At 46.2% G+C, this 21,011-nt stretch overlaps 1 protein-coding gene across 9 annotated transcripts; it reads left to right on the top strand.

Annotated features, from left to right (window-relative positions):
• Window positions 1-510: 510 nt before the first annotated feature.
• LOC110090649 (uncharacterized) lies at window positions 511-18,731 on the top strand. 9 transcript variants are annotated; one of them, XM_078388356.1, is made up of 10 exons: window positions 511-916; window positions 2,882-2,964; window positions 4,095-4,283; window positions 4,469-4,847; window positions 9,361-9,457; window positions 10,200-10,349; window positions 11,997-12,114; window positions 14,049-14,153; window positions 17,257-17,449; window positions 17,981-18,731. In XM_078388356.1, exons 1-10 carry the CDS (start codon window positions 754-756, stop codon window positions 18,013-18,015), a joined length of 1,512 nt encoding a protein of 503 aa, XP_078244482.1. In that variant the 5' UTR covers window positions 511-753; the 3' UTR covers window positions 18,016-18,731. The 9 variants fall into 9 exon arrangements, with proteins under 9 accessions (XP_078244482.1, XP_078244478.1, XP_072844619.2 ...); XM_078388352.1 differs by having other exon boundaries at window positions 18,124-18,731; XM_072988518.2 differs by having other exon boundaries at window positions 4,472-4,847; window positions 18,124-18,731.
• Window positions 18,732-21,011: the final 2,280 nt, after the last annotated feature.

Raw genomic sequence — 21,011 nt, forward strand, 5'->3', positions numbered from 1 at the left:
TCCTCCTGGACGGCCGATCTGGAGCCCCTTCCCTTGGAGGCGACGATGGGGGCCTGGAAGAAGGAGGCTTCTGACCTGCAGGAGAAGCTGCTTGCCCTGAATCGGGGGCCCTGGGAAGAGAAGAAGGGGATGCTGCCCAGGGTGGCCTGGGTTTTCACGGGGAGTGGGTTTCTGAAGAGGGTGGCGGAGGTGGACCAAGCGGTGGTGGCCCTGCAGGAGGTCCTGAGGGGGGGGGACCCACAGGAGGAGGTAGTGGGTGCTGCGCAGGAGGCGCTGGGTGCCCTAAGAAGGGGCGCCCTGGAGGAACTGGGTGCTGTGCTGGAAAAGCAACAAGTGGTGGAGGAGGCCTTGCAGGTCTTCTGCGGCATCCGGGGAGGGGTCCCCTCGGAGGAAGAGTTCGGTGCCTTGCAAGAGACAGTCGGAGCAGTGTCGGAGGCTATGACCCGCGTGTCCCCGAAGGATGCGGGGCTCCTGCAGGAGAAGGTGGGGGCCTTTTTTGGGGGTGGGAGGGAAAAGCAGGAGCGAAAGCCTCACCTGGTTGGGGTTTCCCGTGGAAGGAGATGTGGACCTTGGAGAGAAATATGGATGCTGTGAAAGGAGCTCTCTAGCACGTCCGCCGGCCAGAGGACGTGGCTTCAGTGCAGGAGAAAGTGGACACGGTGGCTCAGGCGGTGGGTGCCTTGAAGGACGCCGTGAGAGCCGCCGGCCTGCAAGAGGCTAGTGAGTGGGAGCAGCTGGAGGCCCTGCAGAACTATGCACAATATCCCGCTGAAAGATTTGGCTGTCCTGGAGGAGAAGCTGGTGGCCCTGAGAGGTGCCCTGTCGGGAAAGGCAGGCGCCCGGAAAGATGGCCCCTTGATGGAGGTGGGAGAGGTGGCCGATTGCCCAGCAGAGATCCAGAGGATGCCAAGCCCAGGTGAGGCGGAGTGCCAACATTTCCGTACTCTGGTGGCTGGCCTTAGAGCTACACGTTTTCTTCCAACCCTAGCTGATCTTCGGTGCCAGCTGACAAACATAGCCTGTCATGATGCCTCTGAGCCCATGCAGAATGGTTTCAGCACCACCAGGTGGTAGAGGGGGCCGGCCGTGGCTATTGCAGGCAGATGCAAAACATTTAGCAATTAATCTGATGTGGGTGATCTTGCACACAAGTTAATATTTTATTATTTTTTTTTCAAAAGAAGGTCTTTGAATGTGTGATCCAATTTGCAGTTCCAGCAGTTTCGCTTTCTGCATCGAAGGCCTTGCAGTGTGGTACCAGTGTAAAAAGGTGTTGTCGGAGTAAACAACCTGTATAGCAATCCTGCCTCTTGGGGAACGTACGATTTCAATTCAGTTATTACTAGTTTGGAAGTTGCGCTTGAGGGACGAGAATGGAGTTGAGGGAACAAAGCCGAGGCCTTTAACCGAGTAGACCTACATAGCAAGGTTATTATGAATCAGGTAGTTAGCTGAGTCAAGATCGGGGCCACTTCCGTAATGCAGGCAGCCAGACACACACATGGCGGAAACTGAGGGGATGTTCTTGTTAGTTTGGTTTTTGTGCATGACGGTTTCAAGAATTATGATAAAAAACCACACACACAGTAAAAATGTGTATTTTCTGTGTTTGTGTGCGTGCAGGCACACACATGCATGCCAGCATTTGAAAGTAAATACTGTACTGTGAAATGGTAACTTGGTTAAAAACATTAAAGAACTTTTACTGTTTAAAACTCCTGTAGAATAGAATAAACTCACAGTGCTTTGGCATTTGGAACTTTATACATAAACTTGTACTGTACTTGACCTAGTTACGCTAGTATTGCGCCCTTAAACTTGACATAGTTAGACAACTAACTCAATTAACTGCTAAACCTATCAGCCCAACACATCACATATTTATTGGTATCTAAATTATTTTCTGTCACCTATTTGACCTTATCTGCCACTTGTTTTCTATATCTATCTGGTTGTTTACCCTCTCAACATCTATTGGTTATCGAAATGCTTCACTATTACAGTATTGGCAAAGTGTGAAAATTTTTGGCTTAAAACCTCCAGCTACGCAATGGAGAAAAATACAGACAAGGACCTGCAGAGCAGATTGTTATAATTACAAGTCTCCCTCAGATATACCACCCTTTATTGTATTGTTAGTTTTGCCTCAACTGGCAATATTGATTCGGCCACAGACTCTGGTGTTGAGAAAGAATTTTTTTAAAATTCCTCTTTTACTCACGAATCTTCCTATAGGTCAGAACACAAACAAAACATATTTACTTGTTACATCGTTTGAGATATTAACCGGTGAACTTCATTATTTGACTAACTGAGTAGATAGCTCAGTGGTTCTTAACCTTTGTTACTCAGATGCTTTTGAACTGCAACTCCCAGAAACCCCAGTCAGCACAGCAGGTGGTGAAGGCTTCTGGGAGTTGCAGTCCAAAAACTCCTGAGTATCCCAAGGTTAAGAACCAGTGGTTTAGGCATTTGGCTGTGGAGCCAGAGGTTGGGAGTTTGATTCCTCAATGGGCCTCCTTGACACAAGTCGGGCTGGATCATCCACAGGGCCCCTTCCAGTTTTGAAGTTCTATGATGATTATAAATGCCTCGCTCGGATTCTTAAACTGCTGGCTCCATAACTGTCAAACTCCAACAGTCTAACAGAACACTGGCACTGCTAACTATCTGAGAACCCTGACACTGAACTGAACCCAACTGGAAAGAAGATTGGAAAAGAAATCCGAGAGAGAGGGGGTTGGAGGGAATGGGCTGCTGTTGGTGGATGGACATTTAGCCTCAAAAGTCCCTCCCCTCCACACACACCCCTAAAGGCAGGTTGCTATGATTCCAGCAGACACACGAGTCCTCGTAAACTGACCTGGGTTTTGTTTCGCAGGAGAGAATCCGTTGGCTTCCATGTCTGCGTGCAACATCTGGCCTCCTGAGCCTTTAATGTCCCCAGCAAACCAACCTGCTCAGGTGAGCACCCCCCCGGCTCCTTTGATCCTTCTTCTCACAATGGAAATTAAATATTCCCCCCCCCCCAAAAAAAGTTCACATGATAGGTTATGTTACCTCCTCCTCCTTCTTCAGTTTATTCTGGAATTTTATCTTTGCTTACGGTGTCCATACAATTTCAGATACAGTAAATGTGTTTTCTGGTTGAGTCGTGGCTGAATCAGCCGTGGGGCTAAGGGAGTGGAAGGCCATGGGCTCACCATCTCATGGGGCTCGGTTGGCTAACCCAATCCTTGAGGATTTTAAAGTTGTCCTGAGCACTTGGCTGGATAGCTCAGTAGTTTAGGCACCTGGCCGGAGAGCCAGAGGTTGGGAGTTCGATTCCTCAGTTTTGTAGGAGAAGAGCCAGCCTGGGTGACCTTGGGCAAGCTGCACTATCCTGGGGTTCCTCCAGAAGAAAGGAAGTGAAAACCACTTTCTGAGTATTCTCAACCCAGAAAAGGGTCACCATAAGCCTTTGGCACCAGGTTTTGATGGTTAGATCTGGGTGATGGGGGAGTGGTTCTCATAAACTTGAGGTCTGTCCTTTGTGACATGGCAGGCCCTTGTTTTCTGTGGCGCCAAAGGGTGAAACCTGAAGTGATGGGTTTGAAATACAGGAAAGAAAAGGAGACTTTGACTGAACATTTGGAAGAGCTCACTGTCCGTAAACGGGAGTCGAACCACAGCACAGGTTTCCCTAAAAGTGGTTTAACTTCCCTTCACAGGAAGTTTACAAACAGAAATCTCTCAGTGCTGCTTTCGCAGTAGGGGTTGGACTGGATGACCCACGGGGTCCCTTCCAGTTCTACAGTGGATGATTTTCATGGTCCTAGTGGATTAGGAGCCTGGCTGTGGAGCCTTTGGTTGGGGGTTCGATCCTCCACTGTGCCTGGACTGGACAATCTGTCGGGTCCCTTCCAGCTCCCCGGTTCCAAGATATACAGGAATCATCACTTTGTCCCAGGAAATGGGATAACATTCCAGGCCATCCTGCTTGTTGTTTCTCTGTTAGGAATCTTGCTTGTTAATTCTGTTGACTCTGGCAACCCCTGCTGCCGTCCCGGCGCTTAATATGGATGCCAAGGATGGGGCTTGTTTGTTTTCTGTAGAGGCATCCATCTTTCTCCTGGTTACCTCAGGCACAGAATGTGGCAGGATCTCCTCTCACCGGCCCAAAGGCTCAAATTTTGGCCCCAACCCAGTTCCTGCCTCCAAATGTATTTCCTTCTTCGGGTGAAGCTCTGAGTGTCGGTGCCGGAACCGCAGGGTCGTTGGCTGTGCAGGCAGGAATCTCACAGGTACGTCCTGTAGTGAATCCGGAAGAGCCCAAGGCCTCTTTTATGGGTCTCGAGGCTTCCAGACAAGGCCTCGTTCGTAGAGGTTTATGAGAGGCCTCGGTGGTGTGACTTGTGTTTGACGGTTGGCCTTGTTTCGGTGGCCAGATGGATTTTGAACATCCTTCTCATAACAGTCTCTTTCTTAGCAGGGCCAGTTTCCTGGTGCAGCTGTTCCTCCCCTCAGACCACACTACGGACGGCTCTCCGACCCTGCGCTTCCCGCCGTTCCTTCGGCCAGTGTGCTCGTTCCTTGGCCCCAGGCTCCTCTGTGGTTTGCCGCTCCACAGTCAGCGGTCGCTGCTGGTCAGACAGGACCGAAATCCTTCATTGGCATGATCCCCATCCCAGCAGCCGGCCTGGATCCGGTTGTGGCATGGACGCCAAGCGCGCTTTCCTTGAGGCAACCAAGAGAGAGAAACAGGGGCGTAAATAGCAGCGCAGCTCATGACCCCAGGGCGGTCTCTGCCTGCGCCAATCCTGGGACTGTTTTGGCTGCTGTCAGCTCAGGACCCTTAGCCCAGGCCGGTAAGGCTTCCACGTGACTGAGTCACACAGACCTGGAAGCAGCAGTGGTTAAAACGAGGCCACGTCCCTTCAGAAGAGATTATGATTTGGTCTAGAGTGATGGTTCTGGATCTTCTTCAACTACAACTCCCAGAAATCCTGGCCAATACAGCAAATGGTGAAGGCTTCTGGGAGTTTTAGTCCAAGGTTGGGAACCACCAGGGACGTGGTGGCACTGTGGGCTAAACCGCAGAAGCCTGTGCTGCAGGGTCAGAAGATCCGGCAGTCATAACATCGAATCCACGCGACGGAGTGAGCGCCCGTCGCTTGTCCCAGCTCCCGCCAACCTAGCGGTTCGAAAGCATGCAAGTGCAAGTAGATAAATAGGTACCACCTCAGTGGGAAGGTAAACAGCGTACCATGTCTAAATCACACTGGCCATGTGACCACGGAAAGATTGTCTTCGGACAAACACTGGCTCTATGGCTTGTAAACGGGGATGAGCACCGCCCCTAGAGTCGGACACGACTGGACAGAAATTGTCAAGGGGAACCTTTACCTTTACCCTGGGAACCACAGATCTAGAGTGACAGTACTCAGTTCAGTTTGTGCCCCCAAACTCAAGTCAGTTTTGGTAGCAGGGAAGGCTAAGTCCTCTCACTGCCTTACGTTGGAAAACTGAGAAAGGTATCCCCTTTTTTTTAATTTTTTGCCGACTTCTTTCTGGAAACTTGATGGACCTAAATTTGGGAGTCAAACCCCCCCTAAATTTTATACCACTTTAACCCTTTTGGCACCTGAAACCAACCAAGTGCAACAGCCTTAGTGTAATCGTTTTTTACTCTTAGAGAGAGTTTATTTCTTTTGTTTGTTTTATTTATAGACTCCTCTTGCCTTTTTAAGGCAGTTCTACATGTGGCATAAAGCAGGTTTCATATCTGCAAGCCTTGTGACTAATGTTTTTTGTCAATATCTGAAAAATTGTGGCACAAAAAACTTGGTTAAATCTGAGTTGTGAGGATGGGGAGCTATTCAGGGAAGCGCTGAAGTCAGTCCGGCTGTTACGGTTTTTGGAGGTCCTGTGGGTGCCCCTAGTGTCTGTGGCTTGGGTGCCTCCCTCTCTTTTTTGTGGGGGGGGGCTACTCTCTCGTTGAAGGATGAGGTTCACTGTCTGGGCATAATCTTGGACCCAGCGCTAGCAGTGGAATCTCAGGTAGCATCTGTGGTCCATGCAGCCTTTCTCCACCTGAGGTATATCGTCCAGTTGCGTCTCTACCTTGACACCAGGTCTCTCGCCATGCTAGTCCATGTGTTGGTAGTCTCTATTTATTTTATTTATTTATTTATTCAATTTGTATCCCGCCTATCTAGTTGGTTAGGACCACTCTAGGCGGCTTACAACCAAAAAATACCACAATGTAGATAAAAACAATATCATATAAAGAAAAGCTTTCAGCTTTCAACAACTAGAACAGACACAAGGGGAAAGGAGAGGGAGGAAAGATCAGGAATTGATTGAGGGGAAGGCCTGCCGAAACATCAGTGTTTTTAGTTGATTTTTGAAAATACCCAGCGAGGGAGCCGCGCGAATCTCAGGGGGTAAGTTATTCCAGAGGCGAGGAGCCACCGCCGAGAAGGCCCGATTTCTTGTCTTCTCCTTCCGAGCCTCCCTCGGCGTTAGGCTCCTCAGCCTCACCTCCTGACTCGTGCGGATGACACGGGTAGATCTTGGTGGGAGAAGGCGTTCCGCCAAGTATCGAGGCCCTAAACCCTAAACTGGAGATTAGACTACTGTAAGTACTCTACGCGGGGCTGCCCATGAGGCTACTACAGAAACTTCAAACAGCTCTAGAACATGGCGGCCAAATTATTGAGTGGAGTAAATAAATACCGCCAGATTTCCCCCAATCTGGCTGCCTTGCTTTGGTCACCTGTTTGTTTCCATGCCAGCTTCAAGGTGATGACCCTGACATGTACATGGTTTGGAACTTTGATACCTGGCAGAACACCACCACCTTCCAGTGAGATTTTTCCCAAGCCACTCAATCATCCCAATCAGCCGAGTGGTTGAGATCACTGATCCTGAGAGAGGCCTGGAGAGAGAAGACCAAGAGCAGGGCCTTCTCCATGGTGGCACCTCACCTGTGGAATAAACTCCCGCCTGAGATTCCCCTTCACTGAGGATGTTTAAGAAACTGCTTAAAGCATGATTTTATAACCAGGCCTTTCCAGATATTGCACCATCACAGTGCAGAGGTTCTTTCAGCCTTTAAACTACCAACTCCGCCATCTTGTTTGTTATGATTCAAGATTACATTAATTAATTATTTTTATGTTGCTTTTTTAGTTAACTTAGTGATGCGTTTATTTCATTTTTGTATTGTGGTTATCTTTCCTGGCTATTATTTGTTTGTTTGTTTGTTTAGTTAGTTAGTTAGTTAGTTAGTTAGTTAGTCATTGTAAGTATATACACAGTACTGTATACCCATACAATGAAATTCACAGACATCCAGAGACCAGATACATGCACACACATAAAATTCCCCAACACTCCCCACCCACTAAAAAAATCCCCCAACACTCCCCACCCACTAAAAGTCCCCCACTAAAAATACAAACATTTACACCGCAGGCCAAATAACATAGTCCAGCTAACTATTCACTATTGATGGTCTTTAAGCTCATTATTAAGTGCAATTATAGCTCTGGGATAAAAACTATTCAGAAAACGTGTGGTCCGAGTCTTAATTGTTTTATATCTTCTGCCAGACTGCAACAGTTCAAAAAAAAGTTATAAGCAGGATGGGAAGAGTCTCTCAGGATGCTGTGTGACTTCCTCAGACAGCGGGATGTGAAGATGTCATCCAGGGTTGGTAGCTGGAGCCTGATGATACAGTGGGGTCTTGACTTGAGAACTTAATCCGTATTGGAAGGCGGTTCTCAAGTCAAAACGTTCTCAGGTCAAATCTGCATTTCCCATAGGAATGCATTGAAAACCATTTGATCCGTATCTGCTCTTTTCCGTCCATAGAAACTAATGGGAAGCTGCTATTCCGCCTTCGACCACAAGAGGGGGATATTTTGTTTCTTTTTTTCTTAGGTCAAGAAAGGTTCAGGGAAGGCAGGGAAAATATAGTCCAGGCAGGACAGTACCAGGCAGTCTGAAGACTGTCTCCCAATCCACTCTCTAAACACTGGGAGGAGTGAGGAAGCAGACAGGCACCCTTTTCACTGGCCAACAGTTAACTGAAAGTTCAAATTTTGCACTTTCCCTGCCTCCCACGTGGGTTTTTTTTTTCAGTTCTTAACTCAAATCTAAGTATGTAAGTCAAGTCAATATTTTCCTATGAGAGTGGTTCTTAAGTCAAAATGTTCTTAACTCAAGCCGTTCTTAAGTCAAGACCCCACTGTATTCTGGGCAATTTTAATGGTTCTCTGTAGAGCTTTTTTGTGGTTTATTATTCTTGTGAACCTCCCAGAGTTGGCCTTAGTAGCCAGATGGGGGTATGCAAATTTAATTCAACACACATCAACACACACACACACACACACACACACACAGAGAGAGAGAGAGAGAGAGGTAGTGCAGTGGAAGGTTTCACGAGAGGAGAGCAGGAAGACCAAACGACTTCATACCTTTTGTTGGGTGGCTTTTAGGTTGCCACGGATGCCATACCGGCAGAAGACTGCTAGCGCAGGGGTATTTCTCTACTCCTTCCTCCTGCCATCTCTCTCTTCCCTGAGCCCCATAGATGTGAACGGGGACCCCACCATAGGAAGGCAAAAAGACCTGTGCAGCCCCAGAAGCCATCCGGTCATATGAGGGGTTTTGAGATGGATGTTTTATCACTTCTTCTCCCCCCCAAAAAAAACCTGTGAGTTTCCATGACTAAGTGAGGATTTGAACCCAGGTCTCCTTCAATCCTAGTCCAGACACAGGCCCAGCTAGCCAATGAGAGGCAATTTGGGGACCTTGAAAGGTTCTCCTCAATAGCTTTTTGTTAACCAACAGGAAGTGGCCCCATGGCCACTCTCAGGTTTTTTTTAAAGGATTTTTTGCTCCTTTTTACAAAAAAAAATAAAATAACAAATAGGTGGGGAGATGGACCCTGGAGACTTCCTGGGCTGCCTATTTTTTTGAGGTGGGTTCAACAAAAACACTTCCCATTTTTAGACCTCCCCAACCGAACCCAGTCCTTGTTAATTGAAATGGATTCATTAATCGGGCACCCAGGCCTGTGAACTGAGCAATATTTGAAAGGTGGGCTGGAGAGCTCCGTGAGCGGCGTCCATGGCTGCGCAACCCCTCACGGTGACTCCTAAGAAAAGAACCAGCCTGTGTGTCCTTGGGCCCACTGGCCGATGGTCCCAGAGCGCCCCCTGGAGGAAGGGCTAGTCAGCCACCATTGAGCATCCAGTGCCTAGAAAACCCTGGGGAAGGGCCACACTAAGCTGGAAATGACTCCATGCCATGCCATGATTATTAGTACTGTAGTAGTATTATTACTGACGGGGGTGCCATTTTGTTCCGTAGGTGCAAATCAAATGCATGTGGTTGCAGGAGGAAGAAGAGACCAAGAAACAAGTGTGATCTCAGAGCCGCCTTTCCCAACTTCACTGGGGACTGCAAAGTAAGTCAGGCTGAAAAGAAGGTTCCGGAATGTTTCGATCTGATGGTCTCCATCTGACCTCTGAGACCCTCCTAGGCAAGAAGACCTGAGGATGTTTCCCCCCCCCCCCAGCACTTGCTTCTAAATTGGGATACATCCAGCTGCCCAGGGTTACAATACATGCATGATTGTAGAAATGACGTTATGATTATCACTTCTGCATGTGGTTGTTTTATACAGTGGTGCCTCGCTTGACGACGTTAATTCGTTCCAGCGAAATCGCTGTAGAGTGAAAACGTCGTAAAATGAAATAAAAAAACCCATTGAAACGCATTGAAAACCGTTCAATACGTTCCAGTGGGCTGAATACCTGCTCGTCCAGCGAAGATCCTCCATACATTTTCGGTGCCTGCGGGGCACAACTGTACTCCCCTTTTCCTTTATGACTTCCCTGCTCCTGGTTTTATTTTATTTGAATTGAGCCATAAGCTTCCTAAAAATGAGCCAGGATGCAATAAAGATAGGGTAGATTCGATTTAAATCCAATTGATTTATATCAGTTTAATGTGTTTAAGCCACAATTAAAACATTTTAAAATTGAATTTTTATGGTTTAAAGTTTAATTTTTTAAAGAAAGAAATTGATTTAATTTAATTATGATTTTTTTAAAAATTATGATTTAAATCAATTTCATTTTTAAAAAAAAAACATTGATTTTTAGCCACCTTGAATGAAAATGTCTCATAATTACCTTATTTTAAAGCCTATTAATGAAAGATGGCACCAGTTACAGCATTCCAGGAAACCCCACTGGCAGTGTATCAGCCTCCGGATTTCCTTCAGATCCTGGAGTGAAAAGAACCTGGCGCGAGGAAATTACACTGGAGGAGCGCCACCACTTAGTACAGAAGTTGTAAGTACAGCTCAAGGATGCGGACCCTGCCCATTGGGATCAGGTGTGTCTGTGGCATGCATCACAGTGTGTGGGCTCTTGAGTTTTGAAGGTTGGAGCTTTGAGCATACAGTACGATCCTTTATTCTCCGGATCAATATCCACTGATTCCCTTATCCACAGTCTGAAAATATTAAAAATATTGAAAGATCCCCCAAAAACTGTATATATATTTAATGATGTATTTCCAGAACTGGCCAGAAGAGGGAGCCAAAGGCCATGCTGTGTATAGTTTGCTATTAAAATAGTGTTTGCTATAATCCACATTTTTCAGCATCCACAGGGCAGGGGACTAGAAACCAATCCGCTGAGGATACTGGGTCATACTATATTATGAAAGGCTGAAGGGAGATGAAGTGTGCGGTCAAGGATTCTGATGCTTGAGCCATACAGGACTTTATAGACCTCCTCTGAAAAAAAATCAGAAGCCTGCATTCATCACAGTTGGCATTTCTCAGAGTTCAGGGTTAATCACAGAACAAAATCAAACAATCTCAGACGATCCTATCAACATTCATCTGAGTATCAAAGTATAAGTCATCTTATTGTTCAGTAATTACAGGCAACATCAGCTTGTCTAATTCTACATGCTTTTATTTCTGTACTTTGCTTCCGTGTTCCAGGTTCGCAAAATCAGTTCAAAAACTAAAAGGTCTTGAACACATTCTTACAGCGACTATAGGTGCAAACGTTTAAAAATAAATTGCTATCCAAAACTCTTACAGCTGTGAAAAGTTTCAAGGAAGAAACGATCTAGAAACAGAACTTCAGTAGTAGTCAGAAATTAAATTATATTTAAATATATAAAAGAAGTTATTTTTGTGTAATTTCAAGGGTTCTGTAAGTAGAAATCTAGCATGCTGTCACTATGCTAATAAGACTCTTGTTATAAGAGAAATTTTACAGAGTTTGGAGGAATAAAAGTAGGTAGCATCAAAGATCTAGACTCCCAGAAACTCGGAAAGCCAGAATACTCTAATTTTAAAAGCATGCAAATTATAAAACCTACATCCTTTATCGATGTTTGGTTATCCTGTGCAAAAACAAGCTTAACTAGTGGGACTATTAAAATACAGTGACCTTGCTCGGCTGGAAAGCTAGTTAATTTTGAAATGATTATAGTAAACTCTTGTTCAGGCCTCCATTTTGAAAGCTCTTTCATTTGCAGGGCTGCTTCTTTCATTCCTCCCAGAATTCTCTTAACACTCTATTCATACATAATGTCACATCTTGACGGACGTAGGAATTGCTTCGTTGTTTGCACTAAAGCTGGGGGTGGGCAAATGGTGGTCCCCTGCCCCCACCCACCCACTCCTTTCCAGGTCCCAATCTCTCTCTCCCAGTTCATAGGGGCTGGTGGGGGAAATGTCTCACATACCCTCTACATTCCAGTGTTGTTATTACTTTTTTCTCCCTCCATTTTTCCCCAAAGCCTGTTCTATAATTTTAATTATAGGGTTATATTCCTAAGGGAATACCAGTCTTGGGGGTTTCCTCGAGGCAGGATTTTTAACAGTTCTTTTGCAAGAAAGTTGGGCCTAAGTATAATCTTCCTTCTGGTCCTCCGGCAAGGAATTGCAATGGGGTCTCTGTCTCTTCTTCATGTAGCGCGGAAGCCATCTCTGGAGGCAGCCACTCGGCACCGCGGACGAATGGCCCGATGGAGATACCAATTCTTTATGCCAAGGAGGTGGAAGAAAAAATGTACAGATCGGCTGTCAGCAAGGTATGTTGCGGGTGAAACCACACTTCTCCATGAACTGTCTTGTCAGGGTGGGTGAAAATCAATGACTTTTAACAATCAAATGGATTACAGCTGTTAAAAATTCATTTAAAAAATTTTAAACTAAAAAAACAAATTTTCTAAATTAAATTGTCATTTTGATTTAAATCAAATCCACCCTGTTTGTAATTACATAGCATAGCATAGGCATCCTTCAGTCTCGAGAGACTATGGTAACATGCTCTGAATCGAGGAGTGTCCTCTCCAGAGCATGAAGCCCAGGTAAGGTAGTATGGAGGATAGGCTATTACCCAAGCAGCATATCCCCCCTCTCCACATTGCTGAAATGGTCCAATGGAAAGGCAAGAGCCAATACAACTGGTTCCAGCAACATCGCAGGAGTTGGCAGAACAACACATGCTGCCTTCAGGACTCCAGCTCCGGATTTTGCCTCGAGGTTGACTCCTGAAGCCTTTTCCATGAGTGGCTATAGCCATGAAGTAGTGGAGGTTTGAAATCGGAGTTTTCCTTCTCCTAGATGGGCTGCCTTCCATGGCTGACGAGCCCCACCTACCCGGCCTGCTCTTTAATAGTGCAAAAGTATGATCTGATCCTTAAAACTTTCTTGGCTCCCTGGCTTATACAAATCTAATTGGCTTTCCTATTTACCATATTAAGGCCAGATACAAAATGTGAGAATTTCGCGCACCTGGGACACGCTCTTTTAAAGACAAAAAGAAAGCCCAGGAAGCAAAAACTCAGCAAGGCATCCATGCAAACAGTGATCTGAGCGCATGCATAACACAGGGAGGTCCCTGCGGAGGTGTAGAAGCATTTGTAGCAGGGGCTTCTCAGTGTCACAGCTCAAGAAGCTTCTTGATGTACAAATTTCACTGGGGAAACTGAGGCTTGTAGCGGCTTTCTCTCCTTTGAACTGAACAGGACACAAGTGGCGCATCAGAAGCAAATACACAACCTTTATCAAAGGCAAAAGGACTCAGGTTTTTGCATGGGGAATTATTTTCCCAAAGAGCTTCATTCTATAAAATCCTGGAGAGCTAGGATTGCAAAAATTGCAACAATTCGATGACTCCTTCTTCTCCAGGGCATCAGATGCCCAAAGCAGGAAGGTTTAGCCTTGCACTAACTTTAATCCTAGAGAAACCTAACAAACCTAGACAGCATCTTAACAACAACAACTTTAATCCTTATCCGAACCCTAACTCTTTGAAATATCCCATTCAATGTCTCAAATTCGGCAATTCTGTGCCTGTCACCTACCAACACACGTTGGGGGGGGGGAGGCAGGCAGCGAGTTTCATGATTTCGTGGCCACCACTGAGAAGGCCCAGATCCTGGTGGTCATTTTTCGGGCGTCCCTCGGGATAGCCAACCAACACAATGCAGGCTGAGAGGCGTTCTGACAAGTACAGAGACCCCCAAGCCATTTAAGTGAGTTTAGTATGCAATGCATGCTTCTATATTGTGCTTTTAGATAGCTCCGTGGTTTATGTATCTGGCTGTGGAGCCAGAGGTTGGGAATTGAATTCCCCTCCACTGGGCTTCCTGGGAGAAGAGCCGGCCTGGGTGGCCTTGGGCCAGCTGCATAGGAGTCTCAGGGTGACCCCAGAAGAAGAGAATGGGTATGGTAAACCATTTCTGACTCTCCTCTACCTGGAAACCCCTGGAAAGGGTCAGCATGAGTCAAAACTGACTTGACCGCAAATCATCATCATCATCATCATCATCATCATCATCATCATCATCATCATCATCGTTGTCATTCTTCACAGTTACTACATAGATTGAGAAAATTAACCGGGTGCCTTCTTTCACTTCTTATGCAAATGTAGTCATCAGAGCAGTTCTGGATTGAAGCTGTGATTAGCTGCACAAACATCTCGTGCTCTCTTTCCTCGTTCTGTTTTGAAATGCAGTGTGAAGCCGATCGCTTCCCTAACATGAGAAGCCGTGAAAAAGATAATAAGAGCCTAAAAACACGGAACGTGACAAGCGACGTGCCAGACATTCTCGCAAGTCAGGTTGGTGTTTGATCAGGCGTTCCTCCGCTTCCGTCGGCTCTGATCTCCTCAGTCACTTCTCCGGCTCTGTTGTGGGGAGAGATAACAGGCGTTCGAGTCAACCCACTTCGGGGGGGGGGAAACGATCGGGGCTGCTTTGGCAAAGTCGACAAATAGCAGCAGGGATCACAGAGCTGAGCTCACAGGTGTGACAAAGGCGCTCATCCCGCCTTCGTGCTGGTTTGTTTCCTGACCGAACAGGTGTTTCTGGCTCTGCCTCCTCCCCCTGGGAGTGAGTGGGCACCTGCTGGAGGAGGCGGGGCAGAGAAGCACCCGACACCCGTTCAGCCGACAAACGAACCGGCACGAATTGCCAAACCGGCCGTGTGTGCCCATCTCTAGAGACGGGCAGGGTGGCAACCTGGCCTTGGTAGGCCTGTTTGACTTCAGACAATGCAGCCAAAGGAGGCTGATGCTCACTACTGGTCTGCATTCCTGCCCCCCCCCCCGGAAGTCCAGAACCTCCCCACTCCTGATGCATCCAAATGGGAGCTCAGACACAAAACCCTTGTTATTATGCCCTTCCTTGTATGTCACCTGCCCAAAGCCAGGCTAAAAGCAAAGCCTCCCAGCTTGCCAATCGCCAAGCAATTAAGGAACAGCTTCGCACTTCGGGTTGGCTTTTGTTCTGCTTGTAAATCTAACCTCTGCAAACTCCAAGCTGCCCTCCTTCGAAATGACTCTTGCCCACCCTTCGTTGCCGCTTGCTGTCAACAAAGGGTGTGCTTGAGAACACCCAGTGGTGCAGGATTTGGCCCAGGGCATTCTCAAAGGTCAGGTGTAAACAGACTTTGTTCCGAGCCCGTCATAAAAAGAATGAAGTCTTGGGACGGAAAGGCGAAATCGGCTTTTCTTCTTGAAGGGACAAGCCGATCTCGGGCTGGGTGATCTTTTTGCAGACAAGGCTGTCAGAGATCGGCAGGAGTCTGTGGGCTCCGTTTTGCCAAAACCTTCTGGGGTTGTGAAGGTATAAGAGTGTGTGCCTGTTGCTAGCTAAAACCCATGATGGCTTTCTGTGAAAGCTTATTCTGTCTTCAATTTCTAAATGTTGTTTTATCACAGTGGTAAAGTTATGTTCAATTTAATTACTTTATACACAGTCTCGTATACCTCCTACTGAATATTGGCCTGTTCTGGGCTTGCCTTTGACGTTGAAAGAGTGTCCGCTCTTCTTTATAATAATAATAATAATAATAATAATAATAATAATAATAATAATAATAATAATAATAATAATAATAATAATAATAATAATAATAATAATAATAATAATAATAATAAATCCCAGAACAGCAGAGTTGGAAGGGACCCTCTGGATTATCAAATCCAATCCCTGTCAAGGAGGCCCAGTGGGGAATCGAACTCTCAGTCTTTGGCCCCGCAGCCAGAGACCTAAACCAATGAGCTATCTAGCAGTTTTGGGAAGATTGCAAAGCTCATTGTAGCTCCTACTGTCTTTCTGTTGATATTTTGTCAAGGTGTCTTTAAGGGTTGCTCAACCTTAGAAAAAATGCTGAAAGAACATTTTAGGATGTCCCATCTCCAAACGGCCCTGTTCTTCAGATACATTCTGGTCTTACATAAAGGCAGACACACAGAAAGGGATAGGCAACATTCCCGTGAAGAAGGGCTCAGCCTATACCATTCCTTCTAAGCAGCCTCCTCATGGTTTCCTTTGCATCCAAGCCCAGAGCTGGACCAGCATGTCCTGAGTCTGTTCAGGCTTTGTTCGGTGGCCTAGACACTTTTGAGAAGACTTTGCATCTCCTGGAAGGACTCTTGTTAAATATCTAAGCCAGTATCTTGATTCATATTACCCTAGGGAAAGCCTTTCTTTTGGCCCCATCACCCTCACAGACCCACTTGGTGGGGACACAGGACAGGGCCTTTTCTGTGGCTGCTCCCAGACTCTGGAACTCCCTCCCACTGGAGGCCAGGCTGGCCCCATCTTTGCTGTCCTTGCTCAGGCAGGCCTTCAGTCAAACTTTTCCTTAGTGACAGGGAGTCTGAAAGGATTTTTCTAATGGATTGTTGTGCTGTTTTTAAATGTGTTTTTCATATTGATTTTATTTATTGTTTTCAATATAAATAATGTAATTATTAGAATAAATAATGTAATTATTTAAAAAATATTTTTATACATACTGTTTTAGCTTTAAACATTGCCTTTTGTATGAGGTAAGCTGCCTTGGATTTTTTTAAGAAGAAAACTGGGGGAATGAATGAATGAGGAAAAGAAACACAAACTTGGAGAGGTGCTGATTGTGTTGCTGCTTGGAAACCGATCACCTCTCCAAGGATCTGCTTCTCTATATTTTCCTGTTCAGTGAGCAGTATGGCCTCTGACATCTTCATCAGGTATATCATGCAGAGAAAGAAGTCGGCTGGTATGTCACAATGTTCAGTTTTTTCAGCTTGGCCCGTTGTGGAAATGCATGGAATTTGCCCTTCATTTTAAAAGCAAAGTTGCATCCTTTCATCTTCAGGAATCCACAGGAGCCATGAAATGGGAGCAGGGAGTCCTTAACTACCAAGATTGCTGTATTTAGATTTTTCGTAATTAAAGACATCCTCCTCCGGTGATGCAGTTCCCATGGCTTCTCAAGGAGGAAAAGGATTACATGGGAACTGTGGGACAGGAGAAGGAAGTGTCTGTTTTCTTTAAAAAAAAAAAGAATCACCCCTATGGATGATACCATTGGCCTTCCCCTGGTGCCATAACTTGCAACAATTCAGCTAAAATTTTAAGCGCGCAGTAGGGGAGGTGGGGCTAGGCCCATGAGCATCTCCTCACTCAGTGGCATGAAATGCTTTTTTGGAGTGTTAGGCTGGGAAAATTTAATCCTCCACTCAACCATGAGTCTCTTTGGGTGAGGGAGATGTGGGGCAGTCTCTCTTTTAGTCTGATGTCCCTTGGGGAAAAATTGTGAGGACCAAATGGAAGTGACAAGAGCTGTGCTTCACGGCTTCAAAGGGTGGCTGAAAGACCCACACAGACAATCCCAGTTGCTTCAAAATCTGGAGTTACTCTAAAGTCTTATATTGGATCTTTTCCTTTTTCTAGAATGACTACCGTAAGTTGTTGGCTGTGGAACTCCGGAAAATAGAAAAGGAACTCCAAGGAAAACAGGGGTCTCGTTCATCGACACCCAGAGTCCTGGGGGACCAACCAACGGCCTGTGCCTCTGGGGCTTCCCCTGCTGACATTCCACCCATGGCAGCCATCATGGGGCTTGTGGAGCTTGGGATACCACGTGGTATGTGCCTGAGTATAAGGGGGTGGCAAAAATTGGAATGGGAACGATGGCTGATATCGTATTGCCATGAATGCACCTTTAAAAGGCTGATGATGTCATCCGTTGGGATGATCTTACTGGGAAATTAAACATCATCTGCATTTGTCCCAAGGCTCCCATGTAATTCCTTTCATCCTCAGGAATCCGTGGGATAGGAGAAGGGAGATTTTTTAATCACCAAAATTGCTGCAGCTGGATTTTCAGTAATTAAAGACATCCTCCTCCTGTAACACAGCTCCCATGGCTTTCCAAGAAGGAAATGGATTACATGGGAGCTGCAGAGCAGGAAAAGGAAGTGTTTCTTTTCTGAAAATTCACCCCAGTGGATGAAATTGTCAGCCTCCCACTGGTTCTGCCACTCTGACAGTTCAGCCAAAAGTTGTATATCTTGATATTAAAAATAGCAATCGGGAAGTTGTTTTTTGGTTTTCATCGAGATGGTTTTCTATTGTGTATCTCAAGTCTTTGTTTTTCATCATCTTTCTTCTTCAGACGGAGCAATTCAAGGGGGTCCTCTTTCAGGTTAAACCATTGTACTGGCCCTGTGATGGACTAGCTACTGAGCGCGAGAGCATGGATGTGTGTGGAAACTTGAGGTTTGACAACCTTGTGTTCTTTGTTTGCTTGCAAAACAGGCCCTGCCCTCCTTTCTGGCCCTCAGAAGAGGTGCCCTGGAGGAGTTGAATCCTCAGCCAATCCAAACATGGAGGACCCCCAGCCTTCACCACCTTCCGGCTTGGATGACACCAGGAGACCCGGAAGACGGGACCCTCAACAACCACCAGAAGAGAAGAGACATGCAGGGAGCTCGGAGGATGCCCTTGCCGAATGCGATCAGGATGTGACCCAAACGGAAGCTTCTGAGCCTCCCCCTAAAAAACAGAAAACAGACCCCACCGATTGCACCCAACGGGCCATCTTAGTTCAGGAACTACTGGCTGCCTACAAAAATTACGCCAACTATGTTACCATTGCTTTAAATCAGGATCGAGACAAACTGGACAACCTGGTGGTCAGGTTGCTGGGTCCCTCAAACCAGCCAAACCTCTTAAAAGAGGCAGAAGGTGCCAGGGCCCTGATGAAGACCTTAAAAAAGACCCTTGTCCTTCTGAAGTGCCTCCGGGATGAAGACCCCAGACTGTAAACAGCCTACGATCTGCTTCTGGCTTGTGAGGTGTCATGCTCTGCTTTTATCAGGGCCAAGCTTTTTCACATACTAACAAATAAATTGATTATTTATTTATTTTGTCTGTTTCGAATGGATCCGTCTCTTCCTCCAGTGAGGCCAATGCAGTTAACACCAGGAAGGACAAACAGTCATGATTTTTAAATACAGTGGTGCCCCGCTTGACGACGATAATCTGTTCCAGGTATATCACTGTTAAGCGAAATCGTCGTCAAGCAAAAACAAAACAAAACATTGGAATGCATTGAAAACTGGTTAATGCGTTCCAATGGGGAAATACCTCATTGTCCAGCGAAGATCACCCATAGAGAAACACCAGTCAGCTGTTTAAAATCGCTGTCTTCCGAAGCAAGGGTCCGGAAAACAGTCATTTTGTGAAGGGAAGCCATTTTGTGGAGCCGGAAAAAACATTGTTTTGTGAACAGACGGTTCACGAAGCAGGCACCTAATCGACGTAAAGCAAAAAAAAAACCTAGGAACCATTGTTTTGCGATTGCTATAGTGATTGCAAAAAACTCGTCAAGTTATTTCGTCAAGCGGGGTCGTTGTCAAGCGGGGCACCACTGTACTGTTATTTCCCTCATTGTCTTCCTTCAGGCAAACTTAGGCTGGCCAGTTCTAACCCCACAACAAGCCGGCGAGGCTTGCAAATCTAAGTGGTGGAAGTATCTAGGGAATATCGTGCCTAGGATATGGATTTGGGTTTTCTTAAATCCAGATTCTCTGGGCGAGTGCCCTTTTTGAGCACAAAAAGTCCCAGATTCGGTTTCCAGAAAATACATCTCTCTAAAAACCCTGCAGGGTTGGTGCCAGCCAGGGTGTTGACCAGGTGGAAGTAGCTCACCCTGGCCTTGTGCACGTGTGGGCTGATCGATGTACAACTCCCATTATCCCCAGCAAGGACAATGGGAACCGGAAAGGCAGAGAAGGTGGTGAAATTCCTTTCTGGACCATTGGCTCCCAGTCTGTCTGACTCTTCCTCTTTCTGGAGCAATCCCAGCCTGAATGACCTGCCTTTCCTCCTTAGGAAACCAGTTGGTTTGGCACAGCAGCGCCCCCCAGATGTGAGGGGTCTGGCTGGAAGTGTCTTGAAAAAAAAATTAAAATTAAAATTACAACCATTAAAACGGTGACATAATTAAACTATTTAAAATAATGGAAAAAATAAAGAGAAAAAGGCAAAAACAAGGTGGCACCTTAAATGTGACCTGTTACACATATTTTAATGGGAGCTTTCGCGGCTAAACCCACTTCCTCAAACAACAAGGGAGAGAGATACTGTAGAACATGATGAATATTTTATACATGGCATCAAAATACTGAGATCATGGTTGGTAAGAAAGTCAACAGGTATCTTTTAACAGTGTGTGTGTGTGGGGGGGGGTAGCCTCTTTAATATATAGATGTATTCCATTGAAGCTTGTGAGGATGCAAGAACTTTTTGTCAACATCATTCTTAAACTGGGGCCTGGTGGCCAAAGGCTAAAGCAGTAACTTCTCTGAGCTCTGACCTCTTCCCTGGAGAAACACCAGGGGTTGTGGTCCCTGGCTTGGTCCTGCAGATGCCCCCCCCGCCCGCTTCCCAAATACAAGTCGGGGAAACGGTGGTTATGAGAGACCTTCACAGGAGAGGGGCCTGTTTGGTTCAGCAGATGTTGTCCAGAGGTGGAAGTAAGCCTGAAGCTCATCCTGTCAAGAATGGGGCAAATTGGGCACTTTGATTTGGGCGGGGCCTGCCCCATCCTGTATCCTGTGTACCCCTTTCTCCCAGTGCTCTGGTTCCTAGGCCACAACTCCAGCGCCATTTACACCATCTGGCAAAAGTTGTTTCAATGTGCATTCCACCCCATAGCGCTATAGCACTCTCCGGTTGGTTTACACAACATAATTAAGTAAACGATACTTTGCCCCCTCCCCCAGAGAGCGGGGTACTCAATATACTGACCCCAAACCCGGAAGGATGGAAGCCTGAGTCAGCCTTGAACCAGCTACCTAAACTTGCCAGGACTGAACTCGGGTTATGAGCAGAGGTGTGGGATTCTTCTTGCGAGAGAGCCAAGAATCTGAGACTCCTATGTTGGATGGACTTCTGGCTGTTGTAATCCCCTGGTTTCCCTTTTCCCTCAGAAAAGCTTTTCCCTCTTTGAAGAAACTGCAGCCCCACTAAGTGCTTAGAGAGCTAGTTAAGGTCAGGTATGTAATAAGTTAATGGTTTCTACACAATGCGCTCTTTGGTTTTATATATGAAGAACTGTGAGTAAACAGAGCATTTTATTTCTCATTGCCAGCGTCTCTTGAGTGGATGGATGAAGACAATAAATACCAGTTGAGGTAAAT

Source organism: Pogona vitticeps, chromosome 2 (assembly GCF_051106095.1).
Source record: "Pogona vitticeps strain Pit_001003342236 chromosome 2, PviZW2.1, whole genome shotgun sequence".
NCBI lineage: Eukaryota > Metazoa > Chordata > Lepidosauria > Squamata > Agamidae > Pogona > Pogona vitticeps.